Source organism: Halichoeres trimaculatus, unplaced genomic scaffold (assembly GCF_033239565.1).
Source record: "Halichoeres trimaculatus isolate MK-OKI-2021-1 unplaced genomic scaffold, fHalTri1.1 fHalTri1_scaffold_14, whole genome shotgun sequence".
Lineage (NCBI taxonomy): Eukaryota > Metazoa > Chordata > Actinopteri > Labriformes > Labridae > Halichoeres > Halichoeres trimaculatus.
In genome coordinates, this window is record NW_027437192.1 from 14294085 (window position 1) to 14319841 (window position 25757).

A 25757-nucleotide genomic window follows, 5' to 3' on the forward strand; every position below is an offset into this window, starting at 1 on the left:
AGGGGCTGTGAGGAGTTTGTAATAATCTTTCAAAAGTCTTCCCTCCGTTCGTAATCCACACTTTAAAATAAGATTATCAGTACCAATATCACTGGTTACAGGCTATTTTAAATTTCTACTTCTCAGCTTCCAGTTTGGGTTGTCCAGGACCCGATTGATTTACGGCACGTCTAGCTCTCTATGACAACACCACGCCTGCTAACAAAGTTTATTAGTGAGAAGAGATAAAACACAGAGATCTGTGTTTTTTTCTGCTAAAAACGATTTCTATGACTAATTTTGTTGTGATGGTGGACACAGGAATCTAATTGTCAGACAGAAAAAGGACAGAAGAGCAGGAGGAAGCTAAAGGAGAGAGTGATGCAGTCCGAGCTAAGGGCTAATTAGCCTTTAGCTTGGGCTGTATCACTCTATAACTCATGGGCTAAACTGTTTGTGCTAATGTTTATTCAAACCCACATGCAGAAGTTATTCAGCAGTGGTCTGTTCAAACTCAAGAGTCTATCAATAAAATGAAGAGTGAGGTTGGCCCTGCTTGGTAGATGACTGGCAGGATATAGCTAACCAGGATTTGCTAACGTTACATATTACAGACATGTCCTAGAGCACTGAGCTGCCAGCTGCGCTTAACCAACTGAGTGTTTACTTTTTGTCACATTAGCCTACAGATACATCCGAGCACTGGGCTGCCAGTGTCGCTAACATATAGCCGGTTGCTAAAATGTCGGCTTGTTGTCACATTTCAAACCATAGCCTTACCTAACTGTACTCATAAGTCCCTTACCTTGGCGCATTGTATCCAGTAAAAAGTCGTCTAGAACAAATTTTCTTTGTTCAAGACAAACACACGGCTCACTAATAGTAATTTACGACAGTGTGCAAAGACTCCAGGCCACAAGGTGGCGAGGGAGTGCTATCAAAACAGATCCTCCTTATAGCATCTTTAAACCATCCCAGTAGTTACAAACGTATCAAGCTGATTTTTGGAGGTAGAGCTTGGAGGTGGGGATAGTTTTAAACATTGTAAGTCTTGTAAATAAGCTGAATATACCATGGGCTTTTTATTTTTGGGTCTTAGGTTGGCCCTTGGATAAAATAAAAAAGGTGACATGATTGATTATGCATAGGTGAAGCATCTTTTAAAGTAAAAATGTGTTGTGTCTGCCAAGGCCACCCATTCTGCAACTAGTTGAACAATGTGCAGGGAAATTAAGAATTGATGCAAAGTTATATCCCACAGGCAAAAGTGCCAAACAACAGCAAAAAGAGGGTCACCACTCAGTGAGGGACTGCGTGAGCAAATAGTTCAACAATCTTCATCATCCTTTCTCATGTGTCCCACAGTGACATTCAGCTCACTGTCTGCAGTTTTAAAATGATGTGGAGAAAATATGTGATTGTTCCACATTAAGCTCTGTAACCTCTCATTTTTTTAAATGTAATTTTAGTTCAAAAATGTTCAAAAGACTAAAAGAACACAAACAAGTTTTGTTGATTGGAAAAAGAGTGACTGATCAGACTCTAGGTCTCACGGTCAAGGCTGGAAGATTTGGCATCTTCTGGGTACATGGCAACACTACCTCATGAGCTCATGGTTCCCATGTCATTGGGTTTGCACTCAGTTGCCAGTTTGTTCTTTGTGCTTCTCAGTAGCACTCCTGGGTTTTCATGGTGGTCAGGATGTGGCTTTATTGAGTGTCCATTCCCCACAGAGGGATGCCAGACTAGCATAATTGTGTAAGTGTGTGTTCTTGTATGCGAGAGCGCAAGATGCTGGCATTCGTAAAACTCATGCTGGCTTCACAGATGAGAAGAGACATTCAAATGCTGATGAACAGGAAAGAAGGCCTTCTTTTGACTTGCTAACCCTGTGGGAGAGTCTCAGTAAACATTTGTACGTTTGTTTAAACATTTGTTGACAAGGTGGTTAAAGAGGAGCTGTCTAAATCTGACAAACCAGCCCAAATGATGTCTTGTGGTGTCTTAAAGGTTAAATGCTTTCAGATGACTGCACACTTTCACTGTATGCACTTTCATGCTAACTAAACCCTAGTGTTTCCACTGATTTGCATCTTCTAATTGTATTTCAAAATGCGCCCACTCCATCATGGCGTTACCAATAGCAGCAACACCATGCAGCCACTGTGTCACACACACCCATGAACACACACAAATATCAGGAGAGCAGAGGTCCACTAACACAGCTCCTGCTAAAATTTTTCCCAAAGTTATGAATCTTTTTAATGACCGCCTGAGTCTCTCTGACTTGAGAGAAAATCGAAGGAAACTTTTTTTCTGATAATAAAATATCACCATCTGTTATTCTGTTGAAACTCTTGAAGGAGAGATCCTCTAAAGAGCTACTGTTGTGTGAGATGTTCATATCATTAAACAACCACAGCCTGCATGTCAGATAGTGAGCTTCTTGCAGAGAGTGGATCAGCAGCCAGTGAATAAGGAGGGCATTACTTTCAGTTCAGCAGATGTGCTAGCAGCAGAGATTGGGTTATGTGATTGTTATTAGCTTGCTTGTGTTAGCAGTAGTTAACTTGTCCACTAAGGTTTTTTCAGAGCAACACAGACTATTATCCAATGATTTTTGGTTGATCCCAAGAGGAAACAAGCTACATCCAGAAGAATTGCTATTGTAGCCAGCAGAGTAACGGTTGCAAGCCATTATGGGTAAGATATAGGCTAAAGCTGACCTACAACTAAAGTTACCAGCTAGCTTAAATTGGAGAGATTTACCAACTTAACAACCACCAGGAACTGATGACTAGTTGTATAAATCCTGAAATGTGTTAATATCTACGCTAAAACAACCCATGCTAACAGTATAACCCAACTTAATCAAGACAAAGACAGTCAATAGTAGTATATGTAATTTGTGTACTCACCTTAACTCCCCAAAGTGAATCAAGCTAGGTGCAATAGCCTATGTGTAATAGGGCTTGATGACGAATGAGTGTTCAAATACATCCCCAAGCATAATGAGTAAACAGAAAAACTTTATTTGAAGTAGGGGCAGATTGTTTTTTGTTGTTTTTGTTGATGTTGTATGTTGTTGTTGGTAGTGATGTTTTTTGTTGTTGTTGTTGTAAGTTGTTTAGTTTAGGTTTTTTTTGCCCTGTATTTCAAGTCTGCAAAGTTTAAAGGCTTTATTCTATTCCTCATTACTCAGACAGGGATTAATAGACATACAGAGAAAAGACCACATCCAGTGAAAGATAGTAAAATCCATAGATTTTCAGGGTACATCCAGTCATTACCTACAGAGCTCTGGTTTGGACCATTCCATTTTTAGTCTGCCTCTAGTATAAATGTGACTCTCCCTTGTATGGGACTATCAAATAGGAATGGGAATCAAAAACCGGTTCCTGTTGAGAATCAATAAGAAATATTTCAATCCATCGATATCGTTAGCCTTTGTGCTTAACGATTCCCTTATCAGTTCTTCACATTATGCCGGAGCCGCCAGGCCTTACGTCAACTAGTCCGCTGCAGCTGTCTTAGCTTAGCAGTTAGATAGTTTCCCAAGAAAACTCTTATTCAGGATTTTCAGCTTGAAGTTTTACTGAAGAACTGACTTCATAAAGAAATGTACATTACTCTCTCTCAGGAGATTCATATTCAGTACATTCAAAATGGTATAAATCACCTTATTTACCAAAAGAAGTGCAAGCTTGATGCTAACGTATGTGGGAAACTGCATTGATATGCTAGCAGTTAGCATACATCAGTATAACTTCAGCTTCAGAATAGAATTTCAACTTTCATCACAGAAACATATCACATCAACTCTTTGTAAAAAAAAAATACTGAGAATTTCTAATGCCAAAAGCTAACAGGCAATTGAAAGGCTCATGGCTGACTTCATAACTACAGAAAGCTTCCAAACAACTTAAACCATTGCTATAACCACTTTGAGACACTAGATGACCTACTTGAATTATTAATATATTACAACACAGTACATCAACGTCACATTGTGTGCAATTTTTACCTGTTTCTGTATAATTATGCCCAGAAATATCCAGACTCAGGGACCAATTACATTTTATTCACTTAGAGTATAAACTCAATTAAATGTTGTTGACACAGAAAACCTGTAAAGCTACTTTTTGTACAAAGAAAATTCACAACAGGAATTGATAAGGGAATCGATATAGAATCAGATCGATAAGCAGAATCGATAAGATTTTGTCAATACTGATGTATTGAAAAACTCTTATCAATTCCCATCCCTACCATCAAACTCTAGAAAAATTCATACATGTTTGTGTGTAATTTCTAATTGAAGCGCAAAAAAAATTGAAGTTGGACCAAAAAAGTCAAGCCGAAGCTGCAGTTCCTTAAACATCATGTGTAGGATGAATCTAAAAAAAGGTGATCCCAAAATATGGTCTATTTTTAACTATACAGCAAGATGAATATTTACCTTACTGTTAAAAAAGTAACTTGAGTCTGTGTACAAACTAAGGATTGGTGTCAGGACCTGTTTTAAAAACCTCCTAATAGTATAAAGCCTTGCATATAAACCACACCATCATCAGTGTAAAACATAAAGATTGAATTATTCTTTTTCCTTATTACAGTGCATACAAAAGAATCATTATTTCATGTTCAGATCTGGGTCAAATATGTGAAATAGTTTCATCTTTTTTTTTTTTTTTTGCTGATTAAGTACAAATGTAAGACAGAATCAAAGTGACAACTGGAAAAGATGTGTCAGTATGTGGGTCAAAGGGAGGTGATTTAACTAGTGCAAGCTCAGACTGAAGAGGGGGGAGGACAGATGTGTTTTCATGGCAGATGTCATCACTCTGGAGTGACTTGATACAAAGCAAGGCATGGTGGAACACACACACACACACACACACACACACACACACACACACACACACACACACACACACACACACACACACACACACACACACACAAATTATTGTTTTCTTCCCCCCTTTTTTTGGATGCACTCATTCGATATGATGAACTGTCTCCGCAGTTTCAGCCCAGCTCCCTCTGACCTCGTCCCTCTGACCATTGGGGCAAAAAGGCCACATGTGTAACACTTCCACTGACCAGTTCTGTCATTCTCCGACTCTGAATTACACCTCCACCCACTTCCTAGCTGTGACACCCTTTAAAGCTTCTGCGGCACATGTGCACTCTGTTGCACTCTAAGAAGTACAGCTGCAGTGGGCACTTGATGTTATTTTACACACTATTGCTCAACCTTCCCTACACATCCACACCCTGTTTCTCAGAAGCTGTGTTGAGTTATCCTCCCTTCCTGTCTGCTTTGTATAATCTGATTCAATCTGTGAAGGCACCTCAGCTTAGCCTGATCACCCTTCCTCTGAATCCAGATGTTTGTGTTTCATTGTACAGTGTACAAACATATTGACCACAAAAATATTCAGCATTAACGGTTTGAGCTCATAAAAACAATAGAAAGAAAAGGACATGATTGTGGATAACTCTGCCCATCAAGGGCCTATTGCATTAGCAGCTCGTGAATTTCCCATTTTTGAAAGTTAACTTCTCATTTTTGCACCAGGTAGGTGTGGCTGTGAGTTTGTCAGAGGATATGAAGATGCACAGGGCAGCGTGGGAGAGGAAACTGTGGTTCTCAGGGGTGAGCCCCACCCAAGGCAAACCTTTCTCATCTTGCTTTTGGATCCCCCCAACAAGAGAAATGCCACTTTGTCAAAAATAGGAGCAAACTATAACATTTCTGATGAACAGCTGTATAGACGTGTGCCACAAAGTCAGTTGATAGCTATTAGGTTCAAAGAGTGGCATTTACCAGCAGAGAAAACACACCATCTTGTCTCCTTGTTGCTGAATTCATGTTCCAGGTTTAAAAAAGTGCTCAGTGACATCTCCTGTAACAAATTCCTGCAGTTTGTTAAGACCAGGGCTGTCCAATTTGGGACCCATAGGCCTCAAGTGGTGGGAGTAGAGTGGTGCTAGTCCTATCAGCTCAAATCTGGAAGTCCATGACCAGAGAGCGAGAAGATGCAGGGTCATGGCTGGGATGGAGCGTATGAGACAGTGGCACTCTGACAAGAGAAAGTTTAGAAATAGTTGGGAACACAAGTACTTTCTTTTTACAGAAATTGATTCCACAGCTGTATGCCTAATGTAGGCAGAAAGTTGCTGTTTTAAAAGAGTATAATCTTTATGTATTAATGCAAATACAATAGTCATTTATAGGGAAAAAAATTGAAGCAGGTGTCCAGTTTTATTTGTTTTTCTTATTTTAAAAGGATGGAAAATCACACACTCATTAGCCTCCCTGGTAAGGTATTTTCGAGGGTACTGGAGAGGAGGGTCCGTAGGATAGTCAAACCTCGGATTCAGGAGGACCAATGATTTTCGTCCTGGCCGTGGAACGGTGGACCAGCTCTATACCCTCAGCAGGGTCCTTGAGGGTGCATGGGAGTTTGCCCAACCTGTCCACATGTGTTTTGTGGACTTGGAGAAGGCATTCGACCATGTCCCTCGGGGAGTCCTGTGAGGGGATCTCCAGGAGTATGGGGTGTCGGGCTACTTGTTACAAGCCGTCTATTCCCTGTATGACCGGTGCCAGAGCTTGGTCCGCATTGCTGGCAGTAAGTCGGACTCATTTCCAGTGAGGGTTGGACTCCGCTAAGGCTGCCCTTTGTCACCGATTCTGTTCATAACTTTTATGGACAGAATTTCTTGGCGCAGCCCGGGAGTCGAGGGGGTCCGGTTTGGTGACCTCAGGACTGGATCACTGCTTTTTGCAGATGATGTGGTCCTGTTGGCTTCATCAAGCTGTGGCCTTCAACTCCCTCTGGATCGGTTAGCAGCCGAGTGTGAAGCGGCTGGGATGAACCAGACACCTCCCTGGTGAGTTTAGTTTAGTTTAGTTTTTACCCGCAACCTTCCACACTGATTTGTTTTTTCTTCACTGAAAAGGGTTTGGGCTCCCGGTTTGGGCATTCAAAGTTGTCTTTGAATGAGCTCATCTGCAAGATTGTCCAATGAACAGCAGCTGAGAGTATATTTATATATATTTGCTTGAGTTCTTTAGATGCTTGATATATTTTTCCCCAGGTGTACCCGGCCCCTAACACAACAGCAGCAGCAGCAGCAGCACAATATGGGCACGGCTGTCTCTGTGGTGCCAGTCTGCACAGCTGGCGGGCAGCGGCTGTATTGCTGCCATTGTCTGATGCCCTCTGTGCACTCTGAGACCCAGTCAGAAAAGGCAAAGAGTAAATGAGCGAGAGAAAAGGATCCGATTGTGGAAGAGAGGAAGACAGAAGACAATAGAGACAGGGAGAGACATGGAGCGGGTATAAAATTAGAAACTGGTGACAGCTCAGAAGAAGTCCTGAGCTTCACTCTGACAGGAAGGTTGTTCGCTGGGATTTGATAAAATGTACCGCAGAGTCAGGACGTACAACCACATAAAGATGAAACGATATCGATATTCTTACAGTAGGTATATCTACCAGTTTTTATTTCCAACTTAACTTTGATAACTTTTGAGATATCTAACTCAACTCTGTCTCTTTTATCCCTCCCTCTGTGCTCCTTAATGCAAACTAAACCAAAGAAAATCATCAAATAATAACAGACTGTGTGTTTGACCTGAGGCTGCTCAGACACAGTGAGGTTTGAACTAAAATCATTTGAATTCAAGACTCATTTGCAAGTTTGTGCACTCCGGTGCTCTGGTGTTTGCACAGACTAATTTTCTGCTTTGATAACTCCAGGTATTCATGAGGTATTTTAATCAGCAGTTCACTCTGATTGGAGTGTTTTGTGGAGCAGTGTTAAATTTTATTTCTCTAACCTTGCTCTGATAAAGCTTGAATGCTCTGCACTGTGACTTCATGTGCACGAGTGGCATCAAGATCCAGCTGGTTGAGCACAAACTGTAGAAAAGATGTGTGCACTATTGCATTTGTGTGTGTGTGTGTGTGAGAGAGAGATTTTGTACAAAGTAAGTTATAGTATGGTACATTTTGGTTGTCTTCCATTGGACACATGAATCATTGCATCACACACACTCTAACTCACACACGTGCACCTCAGATGAGTCAGAGGGTGCCATGGCAAATTGGATTTACCATGCAATGCCCTCATTATTGTTACCAGGGTAACCAGGCACCCCTTCTCAATCCCGCTGTTTTGTCATCCTTCTTTGAGGGAGAAAAGAAGCTGAGGCTTGGTGGAGGGAACAAAGAAAGAAAGAAAGAAAGAAAGGGACACAGGAGAAAGATGATGTCTCTTTAAACCCATATTTCTCTCCAAAATTAGTCTTTGAGAGATACCAAAATTATTCTCCCTAAAAAGGACACTGTTGTATATATCTTCTCTTTTTGTCACTTTTTGCCCGCCAGATGAGTGATGATTGGGAGGAAAGTCATGTTGACATCCGCAACTTGTGGCTCTTTAGCAACCTTTCTACATCTGAAACTGCCCCACATACCTTTTTTTAATCTCTTTATTCTTTTTGGGATTTTTGTATCCCATAACTGCCTCTGCCCAGCTGAACATGCTGTCACAACATACATTTGCTCAAGTTCCCTGTACTCGGAAATCCAGTTTCCTCAGGCTCTGTGAATCGACTTTTTTGTGGTGCAACAATATCCTGTCCGGTGATGGGTGTTCTCCATTCTCCATTCAATTTTTTTTTTTCATAAAACAGCCTCAAACAAGTCCATGTTTTTTTTTTATGGCTTCAGTATTAGCAGTTTTTGCATGGTTGAAAGGTCAAAAGGTCAAATCTTTTATCTCTTTTTATTATTATAATTCAAAGACACAGTGAGGAGTTTTTAGCTGAATAATTTGAAATAGTGTCACCTGTTCCTCTGTAGTACCTTCAAAGTGAAATGAGATTATCAGCTACAACATCTGTTATTTCTTTGTACTAAATTCAGTACCTGAGCTGTGTCGGAGTCCGATTTTTCTGGGGGGCTGTGCTCAGAACTCAGATGTGAAAGTTTTGCAGTAATGAGATGAGATGTAAATTAGCAAGCAGGAGTCAAGAAAGACAAAAATGTTGCCTAACCTAACTTGCTTGTAAAGAATAAAAAAAAAATGTGTAAATGGAGCAAGATTTTGTTTCCATTTAGTTTCTTAGGAATAATGTCTTAAAACAAGAAACATACAAGAAACATAGTTTTTCTTACCCTATTGGCAACTCTTTTTTTTCTTTCTTTCTTTTTTTTCCTCTTTGTTATTCAGGTGACATTTTTTCTTGACATGTCAGGTGTAGAAAATTTTTACAATTGTTTAGATTTCAGTTTTTGCACTGCAACATCAAACCAGTGCAACAGGTCACGTTTTGTGAGCTAACAAAATGTAATAAATAGAATTTTACAATGTTTTTGCTTTTTTTAAAATCATAAAATAATTTGTCAGAGCTACAAATCAATGCTTCACCTCTTCATTCGAAATCCAGGATAGTGTTTCTTGAATGAAGACAAGTTGTACTTAAAAAAAAGATCTTTCTTACTACATCAATGCACCCTGTAGCAAGAGCTTAATTTTTGCCTGTGGGTGGTGGTGCTCATGGGAAATGCAGTCTCCTTTCTAGAGAAACAACAATCACTAACACAGAAGGGTCACCAAAACATCACAGTTCCTCACATTGCTTCCAATTTTCTCTTATGTTGTTTGAAATTCAGTTTATTTATTTTTGTTCATGTGAAATGAGTGAAAATGTGTACAAACCAAAGTGAAACTATACACTAATCAGCATATTTAAAATCAATCATATAATATTTCCTATCACAGCTTGAAATGCAGATTAATGCTCCCTCTTATCATTAAAACACAGTTAGAGGAAGCAGATGAACTCGGTGACCTCAGTGGCAGCTGATGTCAGAGACTGAAAGTTGTGCAGAGAACTGTGAGCCAAGTTTTCACCTTCACCATAAAAGTTGTGGTGATCCTGGTTAAATCCAGAAAAGTTGTCTGTAAAAATAACTGGTTGTAGAACTCAGTCATTAATTTTCAAGGAAGTAACACTGTGAACTGGTGTCTATTATCTTTTCTCTTTTTAAGTTTTCCAGTACTTTATGGCAATCCAAGCATCTGTGCTGAAGGCTGCTTATATGCAAATTAGCCAGTAGCGTAGAATTAGTCAGTATACTAATGAGTTGCTGTTTTCATGCTTATAACAGATATTTTAGTCCACAGTAACAGGAGGCGCTCTGCATATTGTCAAGGCCAGAGGAGCGAGTGTGTAGGAGGCTGAAGCCGCCTATTCAGCCTCCTGGGACACTCATCATCTGGCTCGATTCAGATGCCAAAGAGCTCCATTGTTTGACCCCATTCAAACAAAACCATTGTACCAGGCGGGTCTGATTGTGCTTTTTCTTTGCAGTGCGGGAGAAACAACTGTGTGTGTGTGTGTGTGTGTGTGTGTGTGTGTGTGTGTGTGTGTGTGTGTGTGTGTGTGTGTGTGTGTGTGTGTGTGTAGTCTCATGGCTGTTTTGAGGCATTGTGGGCGACTATTACTATATGGACGTGTGCGCTTCTGTGTGTGTGCATTGCATTGTGCATTTGCATCCCTGCAGCATGCGTTTGCATTTCCCGGAGCAGGGGGTTTTCTCTGCTGGTGACAACAATGTAGCCAGTCATTGAAATGCAGTGGGGCAAACGCAACCCAAACACGACGTTTTTTCTCCTGCCTTTAAGGAAGTTCCTTAAAAACAGACACAAAAGTTTTTGAGATTCTCTGAATCCTCATCATTTGATTCTCTTCACATTTGTGCAATATTTCTCAGTTCTGATCTAACCTTTGTATTTTCACTCTTGATACTCATGATACAGTCAGTGGAGGATGTCATAGTTGTGGCAGTGAGCAGATGGGAGTGGGATGTATCTGCATAAGACAGTGGGCTCTGCAGTGCATTTGTCAGTGTTATGTACTTGTCTCTGTTTACTTGCCTGCAGGACCAGTGATTCATCTTTCTGGGATGGGAGCACCAAGTCTAAATGCTGTGAACCACCAAATTCACTGTTTCAGTAACTTCACTACAATCATTCATTCTGAGTAAGAAGTGGGAACAGACTTGTTCTACAAATTTGGAAGAAATATCAGTTCATTTTGGCCTCTGCTTGAGATTTCTTTCAACAATTTTATAAATTTCTGTTGCTGCTGGGAAAGTTGCTCATTCATTGATCAAGGGATTAAATTTGCATAATGTAATTCTTTGTTCTTTCTCATTCTGGATCTGTTTTGACTACCTTTTAATGTCAGGAGTTTGTGTTTCAGGGTTGTTTCTGTAAGCTAAGATAGTTTGTATTACAGACTGATCATAAAATGACATGTAGTTCAAACCAGTTGTTTTTAGAAGCTGATGGTTTATGTTGTGTGGTTTTTGGGGAGTGTTTGGGTTGTGGTGGCTGGAACAGTTCTCAGTTGCAGTCATTGCTTCTGGTTTCAGACACTGCCACAGTTTTGGTTCCTGGTTTGCGAACACTCGTCCACGCTGTCTACCACATATGATCAAACTACAGTTAATTTCTTACAACATCCTCAGGAGTCACCCCTGACACAAAGCCAATCCTCACATCCTATCAGTGTTCAAACATCCAACAACTACATGTGTTCAGACCTCACATCCATCGCTCACCAATCTCCTGATACATGTGCTGTTTCTGGACTGTCTGGACTAGCCTCAGTGAAAATGGGTTTGTCGCCAGGTCCATTCCCTCGAGCGTTGGCCTTAAAGAGAGGCAGCGTCAGAAGAGAGGAAGTCTGAAGCAAGAGTGATAATGAATTGACATCAGGCCTAGTTTCTATTTTGGTTGGGAATGGGTTTGCGTAAAAGGGATGTGACTCAGAGAAACAGCACAGAGAAGACAGATGAAGATATTATGTAAGAAAAAGGATGAAATTCAGAGTCAGACATCCTTTTAATTTTTCATCTAAGAGTAAACTAAAGTTAAATTATCTGACAGGCTCTGGGCATGTTGCAAAATTAAAGTCTAGATGAAATCTTGCATTTCAAAGTTATAATGCAGGGTTAGCATGCTTATGACAGGCTGGAGAGTTTAACATTGCATCAGAAAAAGTCATTTCAGATGATACTCAGTGACTAGGCAGCAAAAAGTATCACTGCTTGTATGGTGAAGTCAAACTAGCCTTGCAGCTAAAGTGACATCCCTGTCAGTCCCCAGTTTTTGAATGTTTATCTATTTTATAACCTAATATCTATTTTCATTCTGTTAAAATAATATGTTTTTTTCTCTGATCTAAACTCCTCTTTTTATCCAATACTTGTGTTTATGACAAAATACCCCAAAGCTAAAGCTCAGTATAAATTGTACTTTTGATATTTGCATGAAAGAAAACGAGCATGCTAACAGGTCCAATTGAGATAACATGAACAAAACATAAAGAACACATCAAACCTGCCTTTACCCCAGGGTTTAAGCACCATTTGGTGTTGACTAAAGCTAAATGTGATATGTTATATGGACATGTTGGCATGGTTGTAGGTCTTCATTTGTGTATAATTTCATGGAGGAGCACTGCAGCATCTTACCCCCAAAGAGATGATTTATATATATATAAATATATATATATATATATATATATATATATATATATATATATATATATATATATATATATATATATATATATATATATATATATATATATATATATATAGTATGTATAGAACTTGTTTTTATAGCCTTTTTGTTAACAGAACCACTGATCATCTTTATATAAGATAGAGTATCATTATAAAAGTGTTTAAAGATTGTTTTTTGGTTACTGTACTTGCATTTGAGGAGATTAAACTAAGCTAGGATAATTAATAAATTTATGATAAAATATATATCTTCTCTTCTATGCCTTCTAAGAAAAATTAAGTACAACACTTTCCCATTTTACAGTGAAGTCCTTGTAGAGCTGTCCAATAATGAAACTACTGAAGTCCTTCCAGAAAGTTATAGAGAATGAACAGATCCAGAAGAAGTGGTGAACAGTCTCCGGGTGGCTTCCACCAGAAGAAAAATTCACATCAATGTCCCTTTTGAATTTTGTCATGTAATGGTTTGCAGGATAATATTTATGAAGAATCTTATATGAAGCTTCTTTCACCTTATTCCTTACAAAAAATCGGTTAGGGATTGTCCATACTTTTTTCCAATCAATATCGCTGATAAAGGAATTCCAATAAGAAATCACACACGAACAGATGTAGAGTTTTTCTGAAAAAATGCACTAATATTTCTATTGCTATTTTTATGAATTGTCAAGCAGGTTTTTCCAACATTTGTGTCCACCGGATTGGGGAGAGAAACAGATCTTAGAGACGTATTGGGTTGAACACCTTTGAACAACATAATAATATCTGTAGGTATTGCATCAAAAGAGATGAAAGTCGTATACAGCGTTTGCAATGATGTCAAGATTTGGGTTAGCAGACAACTCCCGTCGCTCTTCATCCTGTGCTGCTCTCCAAGTTCCAGAAAGCAAGTCAAAGTAAGCGTCAACCTTGTTTAGTAAAAAGTTTGATCTATTTGGAGTTTTGTTCCACTTTGGCTTTGTTTTTCTCCTTCCATGCTACGCTACAGTAGCCACTCTGGATAGCTTCTTCCACTTATTAATCAACATGCAAATTCACTTGCACACTGAGTGTGCTGTGATTGACTGAAGTAACAACACTTACTCTCTGCCCAGAAATGTCCAGAACCAACCAAAACATCAACATACAGGCTAAGGTGAGGGATTGAGGCAGACACAGACACTGACACACATGCAAAGAGGCCCAGGAGTGACCATTGAGCAGGATTATTCATGCAAAAGTTGACATTTTATTTTTTAAGGAAAATTCTGTGGACTCTACCTTTAAAGAAGATACAGAAAGCTGCAACCTTAGAGGAAAGCCAACTTTTCTTGCACTGCAAAGAAAAAGCACAATCAGACCCGCCTGGTACAAACTCTCTCCTCAGAATCAAATTAAAACTTTGCCAGTGTGTTTTGATTGTATGTGCGATAGATTTGTAAGGCATTGCTTTGTGTCTCATCTTTGTGTCTTTTTTGGCTCATCAAAAGTTTTTGTTTGTTTTTTGTTTTGTTTTCACCAAAACAGCAGCAAAATAAGTATTTCAGGGTTGTGGAATAATTCTAAAAACATATATGTGTTCAACAATAAGCTGAGGATTTTACGACTGAAGTCATAGCTATTCTTAAAACAAATGTGATTTCTGTGATCCCAAATGTCATAACTGTGACTTTAAGAGGATAAACAAAGCATCCCACAGTGTCCGTGGAGACTTTCAGCAGCTCAGACAACACCACACACTATCAGCTTTTAAAAATAGAGAGAGCAATCAGCGGGATCCCATGATTCATAGCGAGCTGTGAAGGAATTACAAGTATAGGCAACCTCACACCTCACATGCCATGTCACAAACACACACACACTTTTCACACACTTTTTTGGCTTAAAATACTCAATCTATTTATTTCTGTTATCACCAGCCTCACAGGCTGACTCATGTAGCGAGCCACCCTGTGCATATGGACACACATGCACAGACGAATGACCCTCCCCATACAACACACAAGCACACATGCGCACACTTGCTCATACAAGTGCTCTTCACACAGCACACTCTCACTTCAGCTTTGCACAGGATGTTACGAAATCATCCCTGTTGCTGAAACTTGGTGAAGGTCGCTGGGAGTCCTCACCCACCCACGATTACACACACTCACTCACACTCTTCACCTGGCACTTACACACATTCTCCTGCAGAGAAACTCAGTCCCAGTCCTCTGCCACTTGAGCGAGGAGCCTGCCGGTGGTCGGACTGTCGCCTGAAGCGAAGAGGCCGATCTTGCGTTGATTCGATTTTACAGCCCAGTCACTCCCTGGGAAGCTCTGATTAGTTAGCCAAGGGAGCAGGGTGGAAAGAAGAAGAAGAAGAAGAAGAGGAGGAGTAGTGATGGCTGTGACCGACATTGCAGAGGATGACCTGGATGAGATGATGCGCGAGGAAGCGGAGGATGTCTTCTCGGAGGACGGTAGGCTTGCCAAGGGTCAGTTTGAAGGTGTGAAAGCAGGCGTGGGTTTACAGGTGTGCTGAACTGGCTGCATGAGCACTGCAGGGAGATCCGACTTCGTGGTTTTACACTTGTGGTTGTGATCGGAGGTTAAGAAGAGGGTAAAAGTGAAGGCTGAAGTGTGGCCCAGAGGGATCTCTTCAGCTGTGTGGGTGGAGTTGTTTTCTGCATGGTTGAGAAGTCTCTGATACAAGCTGATGCTAAAAACAAACCACAAAAACCTGGTTTATCTAAGTGAGGTGAAAAAATCCTTCAGTGTGCCTTTAAAAGGTCACATTCATTGCTAATCCATGCATTGATTGAGAAAATAAGCTGTTGTAATGTATGCTTGTCCAATATCAAAGTCTTACTTTTCTCTGTTTCACCTTCTCTGGAGCTCTCTGCTGAGTTTGTTTATTGATTTTTCAACTTTTACCCTTTTTAGAAAGCTGAGAGGATCCGTGCCCTCTGCTGTGTGGGTGGTCTTGTATAACAGGCACATGTATCGAACCAAGCAATATACACCAAAGAAAATAGATCAAGTGTTGTACTCTGAGAGCTTTTATTCTAAAAAACAGCTGTAATGAGAACTTAAGTCTGGCTGGTGGACAGATAAACTAGAGTTTTACTGTCTGAACAGGCTAAAAGTGCAAAGTGGAGAGATGTAAGGTTTCATGGAGCTATTGTTTTTGAGCAATTTTTGAGACACAAAACTAAATGCTCTTGATTTCTCTCTGTACATGCTAGGTTTCTGCCCCTATAGGTGTATACATTTAGCTGCTGCATATTTGCTCACTTACTTGTGTTTTCTGTCCACTAATATCATCTGGATCTGAAGGTCATTTACCTTTGGTCAAGGTCAGTATCTTTAAGTAGCATTCACTTTAATTGGTGGATAATCCTTACAAAGTCTTGTACTCTGTCATATTCCCATTTTCAAACTCCATGTGCACATGTATGTCAGCAACGTTTACTAACCACAAAAAAGTCTATTTAAAGAGCAACTCGCCATTTTTAGCCTTATAGAATAGAATAGAACTTTATTGTCATTTTAACAAGTACAACAAAATTGAAGTCACAGCAGCAATCAAGAAAACAAAAGTAAGAAAGTGTATAGAAAGTGTATAGAAAGTGCAAAAAGGTCCATAAAAAATAGATGCTGACAGCTGGTCCATCATTCTCTAGTTCAGCCAGTCTCCACCTCCACAGGGTCCAGGACTGAGCTTCTTCAGTCATGCTCCATCTCTGTCTCCTAGATCCTGTCTGCTCACAGCAGGTGAAGATCTTCCAATGTGTCGTTGGTGTCTGATGTTAGCTCCGTTAGCCATGTCTGTGAGTAGCATGATGCTACTCTGCCCTCTGGTATTCCCTCTGTTGCTGGGTTAGCACAGCTAGCTCGTCCATCTTATTGAAGATAGATCTTACGTTCCCAATAACGATGGATGGAAGGACAGGTCCATGTGGTCACTTCTTAGCTCACACCTGAGAACCAGCACGTCATCCTCACCTCCTTCTCCTCACCTTGTGGGAAGACATCAGGCCTTACACCAGTTAGCATTGACATGCTACAGGCTGCTAACAGCTGAGTTCACATGTAAACAATGCCATTATCAGAGGTTCTACAGGTCTACAAGTTGTGCGTACATTTGATTTTGTATGGCATACTCCAGTTAGAAATTAAAGTTTATATAAATACAGTAAACAGCAAAGACACTGGGGAAGGCTAAAATATGCAACTAAAGTTATGAGTTGGAGTTGGAGCAGGTTATGGATACAGGTGAACAGTGGTACCGCAAACAGAACATTTATACTTTTAATCATTGAATTTGTTCATCGCATGAAATGCGTTAAAGGTCCCATATTATGCAAAACTCACTTCATTAAGTCTTTTAGTGAAATTTGTGGATCTTTGGCTTTTTTCCCAGCACACAAAATTTGATATTTAATGACAAAACCTGTGCTTTAAAACGAGCTGTTTGGATTTTGGGGATTTGGAAAGTAAACAATACTGCTTTGAATATGCCATTACCATTATGGCAGACTTACAGCTAGACGACACAGCCAATGCAGCATCTACCTATATTTGTCTAAGGACTGTAATAAGAAAATCACTTATACCCAAAGCAATGGAAGAAAATTTGATACTGTATCCTTGATTTCACCAAAGAGTGCGAATGGGGTTTAGTTTATAAAGCTTCAGGCAACAAACCTCAAATTGAGAAATAAAGATTGAGTAACGGAGGTCTGGTAAACTGCCTAATTTCTGAATGCACACAACAGCTTTTTATGTCTTTACTCTTAGAAAATGCCTAAGTCCCCCTGTAAAAATGCAGTGTTTCCACTATTTAATCTCATATTAAACAACAACATATACTGTGTGAATTGATGAGCAGCAGTTTAACTTTGCCTATAAACCACAGACCTTAAATACAGAGGGTATAGTCTTTATCACAGCAGTTGCTGCTTTGACTCTTGGCCATGACCCTGTTCTACATTTCCTTCCCTGCTCTCCATTCCCCACAATTCCTGTCTCCCCTCAGCTATACTAGCCAATAGAGGATAAATGCCTTCAAAACAGCTTGAAACGCTTAGCTAATAGGCTGTTGTTTTATGGTAAGCTAGCAAACATAAGAGTAATTTCGGTCTTATCATGTAACTCTCTGAATAAGTGTATTTCCCCAAATGTCAAATCATAAATCCCCCTCCCCCCTGAGCACACACACACACACATACGCACAAGTGGCCAACTGTCAGCCTTGCACACACTTACATGCCCTGGGCTCTACAAGTGCTCAGCCATGTTTTATCTGCTCAGATAAGTGTTTACACATAGCTGCCTGCATTGTGCACATTAACATGTGTGTATTTGTCTATTAAAGGACAGATTTGAGCTCCACACAGGCTCTGAGTGCTCTGCAGCAGCTTCACCGATGATGAGTGGACAGCGAGGAGGATATTCCCGTTTAGTGCATCATTTGGTGTGTAATGTATGTTAATGCCGCCGCTGACCCACTTCTGACTGAGATACACCGATGGTAATGCGACGTTCCCTTTGAACATCACAGCCAGGAGGTGCGCTGCCAGATGACTCTCTGCAACAAAGCAGCCAATCAGAGTGTGAGGATTCATGCTGAGGTTTGCTAGCAGGCATTGGTGTGTTTATTCACAGACACAGCTGAAGGTTGCAGAATATAGATCACGTTCCATATTTTCATGTTCTAATTAGCTCTTTGGATTAGTCATTGCAATTATGCTGTGTGTTTTGTGTTGAATATTCAAGTGTTTCATTCTCATTTCCCTGAAATGTAAATTTTCCACTACTGGCCTATTTTCTTTTTAAATCATTATTTCATCATTGGAATTTGAGTCGCAAACCTCTGAGCTTTCTATACAAACAAATAGAATAATTTATACATTTTTTGTCTCATTGTTGCACGTCTTGTAAACTTCTCGCAAATTTTGACCCAATGACAGGAATTTCTGTGAAGTTCATTCAATACTTGTTGACATATGTGACTAAAAGCACAGAGGTTGACCTCATGGTTGACTGCATAAATCACTGGGATACAGCAAGCTTGTGCACACATATATGCCCGTACTTAATGTCCAACCAATCCATATCATTGATTATATCAATATGACAAATTTTATGTAGCCTGACCTGTTAGATGAAATTTCTAGTGACACAGTGAATAAATGTACAATATCCACCCAACAGCTGCTTAAAATTTTCAGTTAAATGAAGAGGGACAAACTCTACTGTGATGTCTGGGGTATTACAATACTGCATAGGAATTCATGTGTAACTACAATCACAGGCCATACTTGATAAAAGCTCTTAACATGACTGTAACTCTTTAAAGTAGAGCCTAAAGGATCGTCCTTACAGGGATAATCCTGCGCAGTCCTCTTCTGTGGTCCTCTATGCATGTGTGTCAGTGTCTGTGTCTGCCTAGAACCCTCTCCTCAGCCTGAATGTTGATGTTTTGGTTGTATCGGGATGTTTCTGGGCGGAGAATAAGCATGGTTACATCAGCCAATCACAGTGTGATCAGTGTGCAAGTGACTTTGCATGTTGATTAGCAAGCGTAAGAAGCTATCCTGACGAGCTACAATAGTGGACGTAGCATGGAAAAAAGGAAAACACAACCAAAATGAAACAAACACCAAAGAGATAAAACTTTTTCCGAAACAAAGGGAAGTTTGGCTTGACTTGCACTCGCTTTCAGGCACTTGTAGAGCAGCATGAGTGACAAGAGTTGGCTCTCTGCTGACCAGGTATATGTCAAATTACCCAGTGATTAGCTTGTGCTAACATGCCAAGTCAGTTTCACGGCTCTCAAGTCTCTCGCACGTAGAAACACGATGCTGCAGATGGTTGCTAGGCAAATGTGAACATGTTCATGTAGTCACGGTCAGAGCTGCTGCTGGCACTGGGCAAAGGAGGAGGAGCCCAGTTTGTATTTACTAACAGGCCACGAAAATTCCTGCAGACCCTTGGGTTCCTGAAAGAAGAAAAAATGGGCTTCTTGAGGATGATCTCTGACTTTGTTAAGGCCAAAATAAAATATAAAATCCAGGTGGCCTGCATGATACATGGGTGATAAAGAATTTGACATATTCAGAGATACACTGCTATCATGGCTAAATAGTGCAAGAGCCAGTCTAATGTCACAACGCATCCTTCCTCCAAAACAATAAAATATATTATCTTTTCTTTCAAAACTTGACATGTGAAATTTTTTATTTTATTTTTTATTAAAGCATTGTGTGTGACTATTTAAAAATTTAAAAAAAACAGTACGAAGCACTTATAAAAGCATAGTATAATTGTGGTTAATGTGAAACAGGTTTAAAAAAAGCCCCATGATGTGATTCAGGGACAGATCACAGTTTTGATTAAGAGAAGATGGTTTACTACGTTGAGTTACATTCTATATTATGCATTGTTTTGGTTCAGGCAGGCCACAAAGCTACACTTACACCTGTTGTGGTACAGGCACGTTCAATGATCAGTATCCAAGTGTGAAACGTTAAAGAGGCAATGCTAGTGTTTCATCCAGTCTATAGTAGTTCCTTGTTTCATCCTTTTACATCACCTGACTCCCTACTTTACCCCAGACATGACCTCACATCGCGGGTAGACACTGGGCCACAAGAACAGACGACCTTAACAGGACCTTACAGTTTGTGCAACAATGTTTGGTGTGTGTATGTTTGTGTATGTGTGTGTCTCGCTGTAAAATACACTTACTAAATCATCTTTTGAAAGATAGAGACGAGACAGCAGAGCAGCTCTGACTCTGTGGTTATGTAAGAAGAGGCCAGTGTATCAGATGTCTTTGCTGTTATTTTTACGCTCCCATGGACAATAGGTTGTATCCGACATGGTTACTGTTGCTTGTTATTCTTGTGATGCTAAATTATGACTAAAGGAGCACTACTTTTAGCCCAGAAGCATAAATGACAAAGTGCCTTCACAGAGCAGATACACAGCCACAAGCTCACTTTCTCCCTCCTCTTTTCTGCCTCTCTTACTCTCTCTGCCTCTCAGTGAGTCCACTTTAGGATGTATGAATTAGCAAAAAGCATCACTTATGTAGCTTTGCTCTGTGGTAACAATGAGTTTTAGCTCTATCCCTGGCTCAGTTGTGGCTGTTCTTTCACTGGAAAGCCAAATGAAGGCTTGAAGGAGGATTGCCATTTTCAAGTCATCAACGCAGGATACATGCCAACGGAAGTTCACACTGTGGATTGAGAAATGTTGTTCCCACATACATTGTCAGGTTTCAGGAAGCAATAGGTAGAGAATACAAACATGCAGAAACATTATCATTCAACTATTTAAGCATAGTTAAAGTGAGGTCTGACAGTTATCTCTCAATTTTTCCCTCATAGTGTAATTAAATCTGCATTTCCACCAAGCAGTCCGGTTCGGTTCGTCTTGGTACTGCATGCTTTCCCACTGACTTATCACAGGACAGATCCCCAAAAACCGAGACAAGCCAGTCTACTTTTTTGGGACCCTTCCGTATGGGTGCCAGACTAAACCGATCTGCTCTCGAAAGGCGGAGCTACAGAACTACAGATGGTTGATTGGTCAGTAGAATCGTCACTTCCCGTGTGACAATAAAGAAAGACACAAATCCCTGCCATGTCTAAAGCTCAGAAGGACTTCGCTAGAAAATCACCTTACTTTGGACGATGACTGGACGAATCAACGTGCCATAGGCGACCCCAGAGGTCCAGACCTTCCTCGGCATCATCGGCGAGGAGGCCGTGCAGAGGAAGTTGGACGGGGTTGTGCGGAAGGAGAAGGTATTTCGACTGGTGTCCGAGCGAATGGCTGCTGAGGGGTACCTGAGGACTCCAGATCAGTGCTGGTCAAAATGCAAGAAACTCTGTGCTGAATACTGCCAAATGAAAGACCACATCAGTCGGAGTGGCATGCAGAGGAAGAACTGGAGGTGGTTCGACCTCATGGATGCAATTTACGGCTCAGGACCGACGAAAAATAAAGACACCTGTACGAGTTAAGGAGTAACAATACTTTTAAGGGTACCTATCGCTCCAAAACGGCAATGCTAGTTATAACAGTGATCAAAAACGTAGATAGGTTGTTTCGTGTTGTTTTGTTAACGCTTCAGGCAGAACACTAGTAGAAACACTTGAGAGGAAATACATTGTTACACAAGAAATTAAAGTATAGCTTACCCTTCTGCGTACATCAGACCTCTTTAGCATCATTTCCCAAAGTCACCTTGTTTTTTTGGCTGTGTTTCTTCTCGCAGCACACAGCCTTCTCTGAAACAAAGCTTTGTTGCGCTTTGAAACAAAGAGCCACATGCCAATCACAAAGAAAAAAAGCTGCTGTATGTCCTCCATCGCTGCTCTTTGTTTAATGTTTTCTTCTTCGTTGCATCTATAAGCTGGGCACACTGTGTCGTGCTGCTATGACATCACGCTGTTATTTAACAGATGCAGCTTTCGGCATCCGACTTACACGCCAATCGAGCTTAAGTGTACCAAACCGTGCCAAACCATACCAAACCATCCTGATCCCTGAATGGCTGCCAATCGTACAAAACTCATGTCATGACTTGAGTGACAGCTGTCTTGGCCAATTTGAGAAACAGTCATGCAGACTCCGTTTCTGGTTCAGGAGTATGATTAGGAATGTCACATTTCTTTAAGGCAACCTCGCAAAAAATCTGCATCTATTAAAACTAGCAGTGAAAAATACAACAAGCACAAAATTCATTTCTTGTTTCAATAAATACTTCAGGGTCATCTGCATAAAATTGTCAGTTTCCTTTTTTTCCTGGCCCAAAGGTAGTCATGGCTGGTCGGCCAAAAGCAGCTAAGACTTGGTGAAATGAAATGGAATTGGTGGCATAGTCTAGAGGCACAAATCTCAGACGAACTCATACAAAATCTTTGTATGTGACACTCCACTTGTAAAACTAAGTGAGAAAACAGCTTTTCCACTTTTTTTTTGTCATTGTAAGTTTGACCCTCTTGATTTTAATCTCTTGCCTGAGTGAAATGAGAACTTTGGATTGATTTTCCAGATCTTATGAAAGCAGCTTTGTTCTTTATTTGACTAGCGGGGATCAATTTATGGAGTTATTTATTTCTTGGAAGGTTTTCACAAACTCAGAGGTCATAGAGTTGTCCCAACAAGCTTCAAGTATGCACAACTTTAAAGCTTTGATGCTCGCGCACAACACAATGATACTCTAAAGTCTCAGCTTGCCCTCTATGATTACCCATGAGCCCTTGCGAAAGTCACCTCTGCACAGCCACCCACCTGACCTTATCAGTTCCATTCAGCTCTTTCAGAAAATAAAGGACTAACACAGCTCTTCTCACAACATTAAACCATGAATGTACAAGCCCCTTTTCTTTCAGTTTTCCTCAGAAGAAAATGGTTCAAACCATTGAAACAGACTTTAGTAAAAGGGCACAGCAGCTTCATTGAGACCAAAATAAACCAAATGGCTTTTTAACTCCTGCTTCCTCCTTTTAAGTAATTTAAAGGGCCTGACTTTGCTCTGCTAGTCTGCTCACGTGGTCGGTGCCAGAGGAGCACACAGTGTGCAAAAGAAAGGCACAAGTGTGAAGAGTGTCCTGAAGGAAGGCCTCGATATTACAGTCTTAATGGCTGAAAAAATAAAGTAAAGTGGAAGATCGATGGTGCCTTTATTGGAATGAAGAGATGGTGTTTGGTGTCTAAATAAACCTGTGTTTGTCTAACTGGGTCAGGTCAGGAAACATCACAGAGCTGCTTTCAGTTCAGAATAAGGAGCTTGGGGTAAAGGAGGTCTTGGAGCACCCTTAATTAAATTTACCCCAGAGAAGCACACAGGAAATAACTCTTCCTAATTCAGCCTGTAAAGCCTTTTGAATATGCTAGATGTCGCTGCTCATTTAACCCACGTGTGGATCAGACTTTAGAGTCACTTTTGGAAATGTTTATCTATTCTGATGCTGGGTTGTTTTGCAATGTTCCTGTTGTGAAATGGGATGTGTTTTCCGCTCCACCCCTGACTACCAATTACAAGACAAAACCACTAATTGCTGGGCTCGACAGCTATTGTCTGTCTGTTTTTTCCTTTTAAACTTTGGGTTTCTGAAACCCATTTTTAGCACAATGACATGTCAATCAATGAGATTTTATAAGAGATTTCCATTCAGGCTACACCCACAACAGATTTAGAGATCGTAAACAAATCCTTCAGGGATGTGTGGGTGTATGTTAAGGTGTGAGGTGACAACTTCAGCTAAAGAGGGTTTAAGCTTTTAATGTTGTGTTTTCACCTGTGCTCCTCAAGTCTTTGCTCCAGACTTTGCCTGAGGGCTCGTCTTTAATGTTCTCTGCAAAACAACACCCGAGTTCTAAGGAGGAATCAAATAGGCCAGAAAAGGACATGACAGGACATGCAGGTTCATTTAAAATACTTCAAACGTGAGTCTAATTTCCACAGTACAGGAGCTTTTCTTGGACAGCACACCTGTGGCAATCTAGGAAACAAGAACTTAGAGACTCATATTTGCCCATTACACTGGATTAGATTATGTGACATCAAATTTCAGTAAATGGATTATTAAAACATGTTTAAGTCTGTAAAAAGAAGCAAAAACCCCTGTTGCATCCACCTTTGTTGGTTAGTTTGTCAGGGTGATCTTCATGTTAGCAGGCTTGACATTAGCAGTCAGTCTTTAATAAAAATGTACAGAACATAGAGTTTGAAATCTCAGAGCTGTTTATGTTTCGATTCTTAAATGCATTAAGCCACACAGCTTCTGGACGTACCCTTGTGGTTTATCACACACATCGACAAATTCAACTCTCCCCTAGCAGGCCTCCCTGCATGTACAATTAAACCTCTGCAGATGATCCAGAATGCAACACCACGTCTGGTCTTTAACCAGCACAAAACAGCATATTACCCCACCGTTGATCTCTCTTCACTGGCTTCTAGTGGCAGCTGAAATTAAATTCAGAGCTCTTTTTCTGGCTCTTAAAACTGTGATAAGAACAGCTGCTGCCTAACTGGAGTCCCTCATCCAGGTCCACACTCCCTCTCACCTGCTGTGCTCTGCTTGTAAAAGACGCCTGGTGCTCCCAGCCCAGCGCGGCTCTAAATCTCTAGCCAGACTCTTCTCCTCTGAATATTCATCACTGAATATTGAATGATGTTGAATGCTGAACAATATTGTTGGCCCTGAATTATATGTTATGGTTAGTTGTGGCAAGTGTGAAGCACTTTGTCTTACTTTGACAGGTTTTCCTCTAGTCTAAATTCTTGCTTGTTACGTTGCTTTGGACAAAAGTGTCTGCTAAATGAAATCGTAGAATTGCAGAACTTGGAATTCTCATACTGTTGGTAACCAGCCTGGTCTCTATCTTCTCTGACACATAAGAAACTGTTAAGAGTCAAACTAAGTTGTAAGTTATAGTTATCAGCTAACATCAGCCAATGTTTCTTCATAGTTTGAAGGAATAGAGGCATTAATCAAACATTAAGGAGCCTACAGAGGTTACTTATAATTAGTTAAATGTGGTAATGTTACACATTATAAGATTACTCAAAAAATGAAAAAAAAAAAAAAAAAAAAACAGAAGCAAAAATCTGCTCGATAACACACACCTTGGCTTGTTAGCCAGAAGGTCACAATAGCAAACTTTACATCACGCTAGGTCCGAAAAAACGTATCTTTCATTTTTGAAATTCTCCTGCAGCATCACATTTGTAATTCTTTTCGTGCTGCTTTTTTAACATCCTGTTTTAGAAGAGCTGCTTTATCACGGAAAAATTTCCATACAGAGAAGCTAGGGGACAAAGCACTTTGCTAATGCTAGTGGTTAGCCTGATCTTGAAATCTGATCCCACTGATACACAGAGCACATATTGTAAAATTGATTTTATTTCAAGGTAAGCAGTTTGAACAATAAAGCGATATAACCACATCAGAATTGAATCTTATGGCATCATAATTACGCTATTATCAAATCACCACTCATATGATACGAGCGCTGAGTGGCTCTCATTATATTATCTCTTTCATGACATGTAATCTATCTCACTTTTACAGTACAGGCTTTCAGCTGTTGTCCTGGGGGTCAAACCAAGAACCACCCCCACCTCACACACATTACACGCATTCAGACAGGGCATTAATATGATATACA

At 40.3% G+C, this 25757-nt stretch overlaps 1 protein-coding gene across 3 annotated transcripts in view; it reads left to right on the top strand.

Annotated features, from left to right (window-relative positions):
* Window positions 1-7344: 7344 nt before the first annotated feature.
* The window catches only part of ripor2 (RHO family interacting cell polarization regulator 2), an 85712-nt gene continuing 67299 nt past the window's right edge, over window positions 7345-25757 (top strand). Inside the window, exon 1 of one of the 3 annotated variants that reach the window (XM_074687325.1) lies at window positions 7345-7476. In XM_074687325.1, the coding sequence (XP_074543426.1) occupies window positions 7416-7476 (61 nt within the window). In that variant the 5' untranslated portion in view covers window positions 7345-7415. Of the gene's footprint in view, window positions 7481-14636; window positions 15044-25757 lie in introns of those variants that run through there. The other 2 variants (XM_074687327.1, XM_074687324.1) reach the window with 2 other exon arrangements.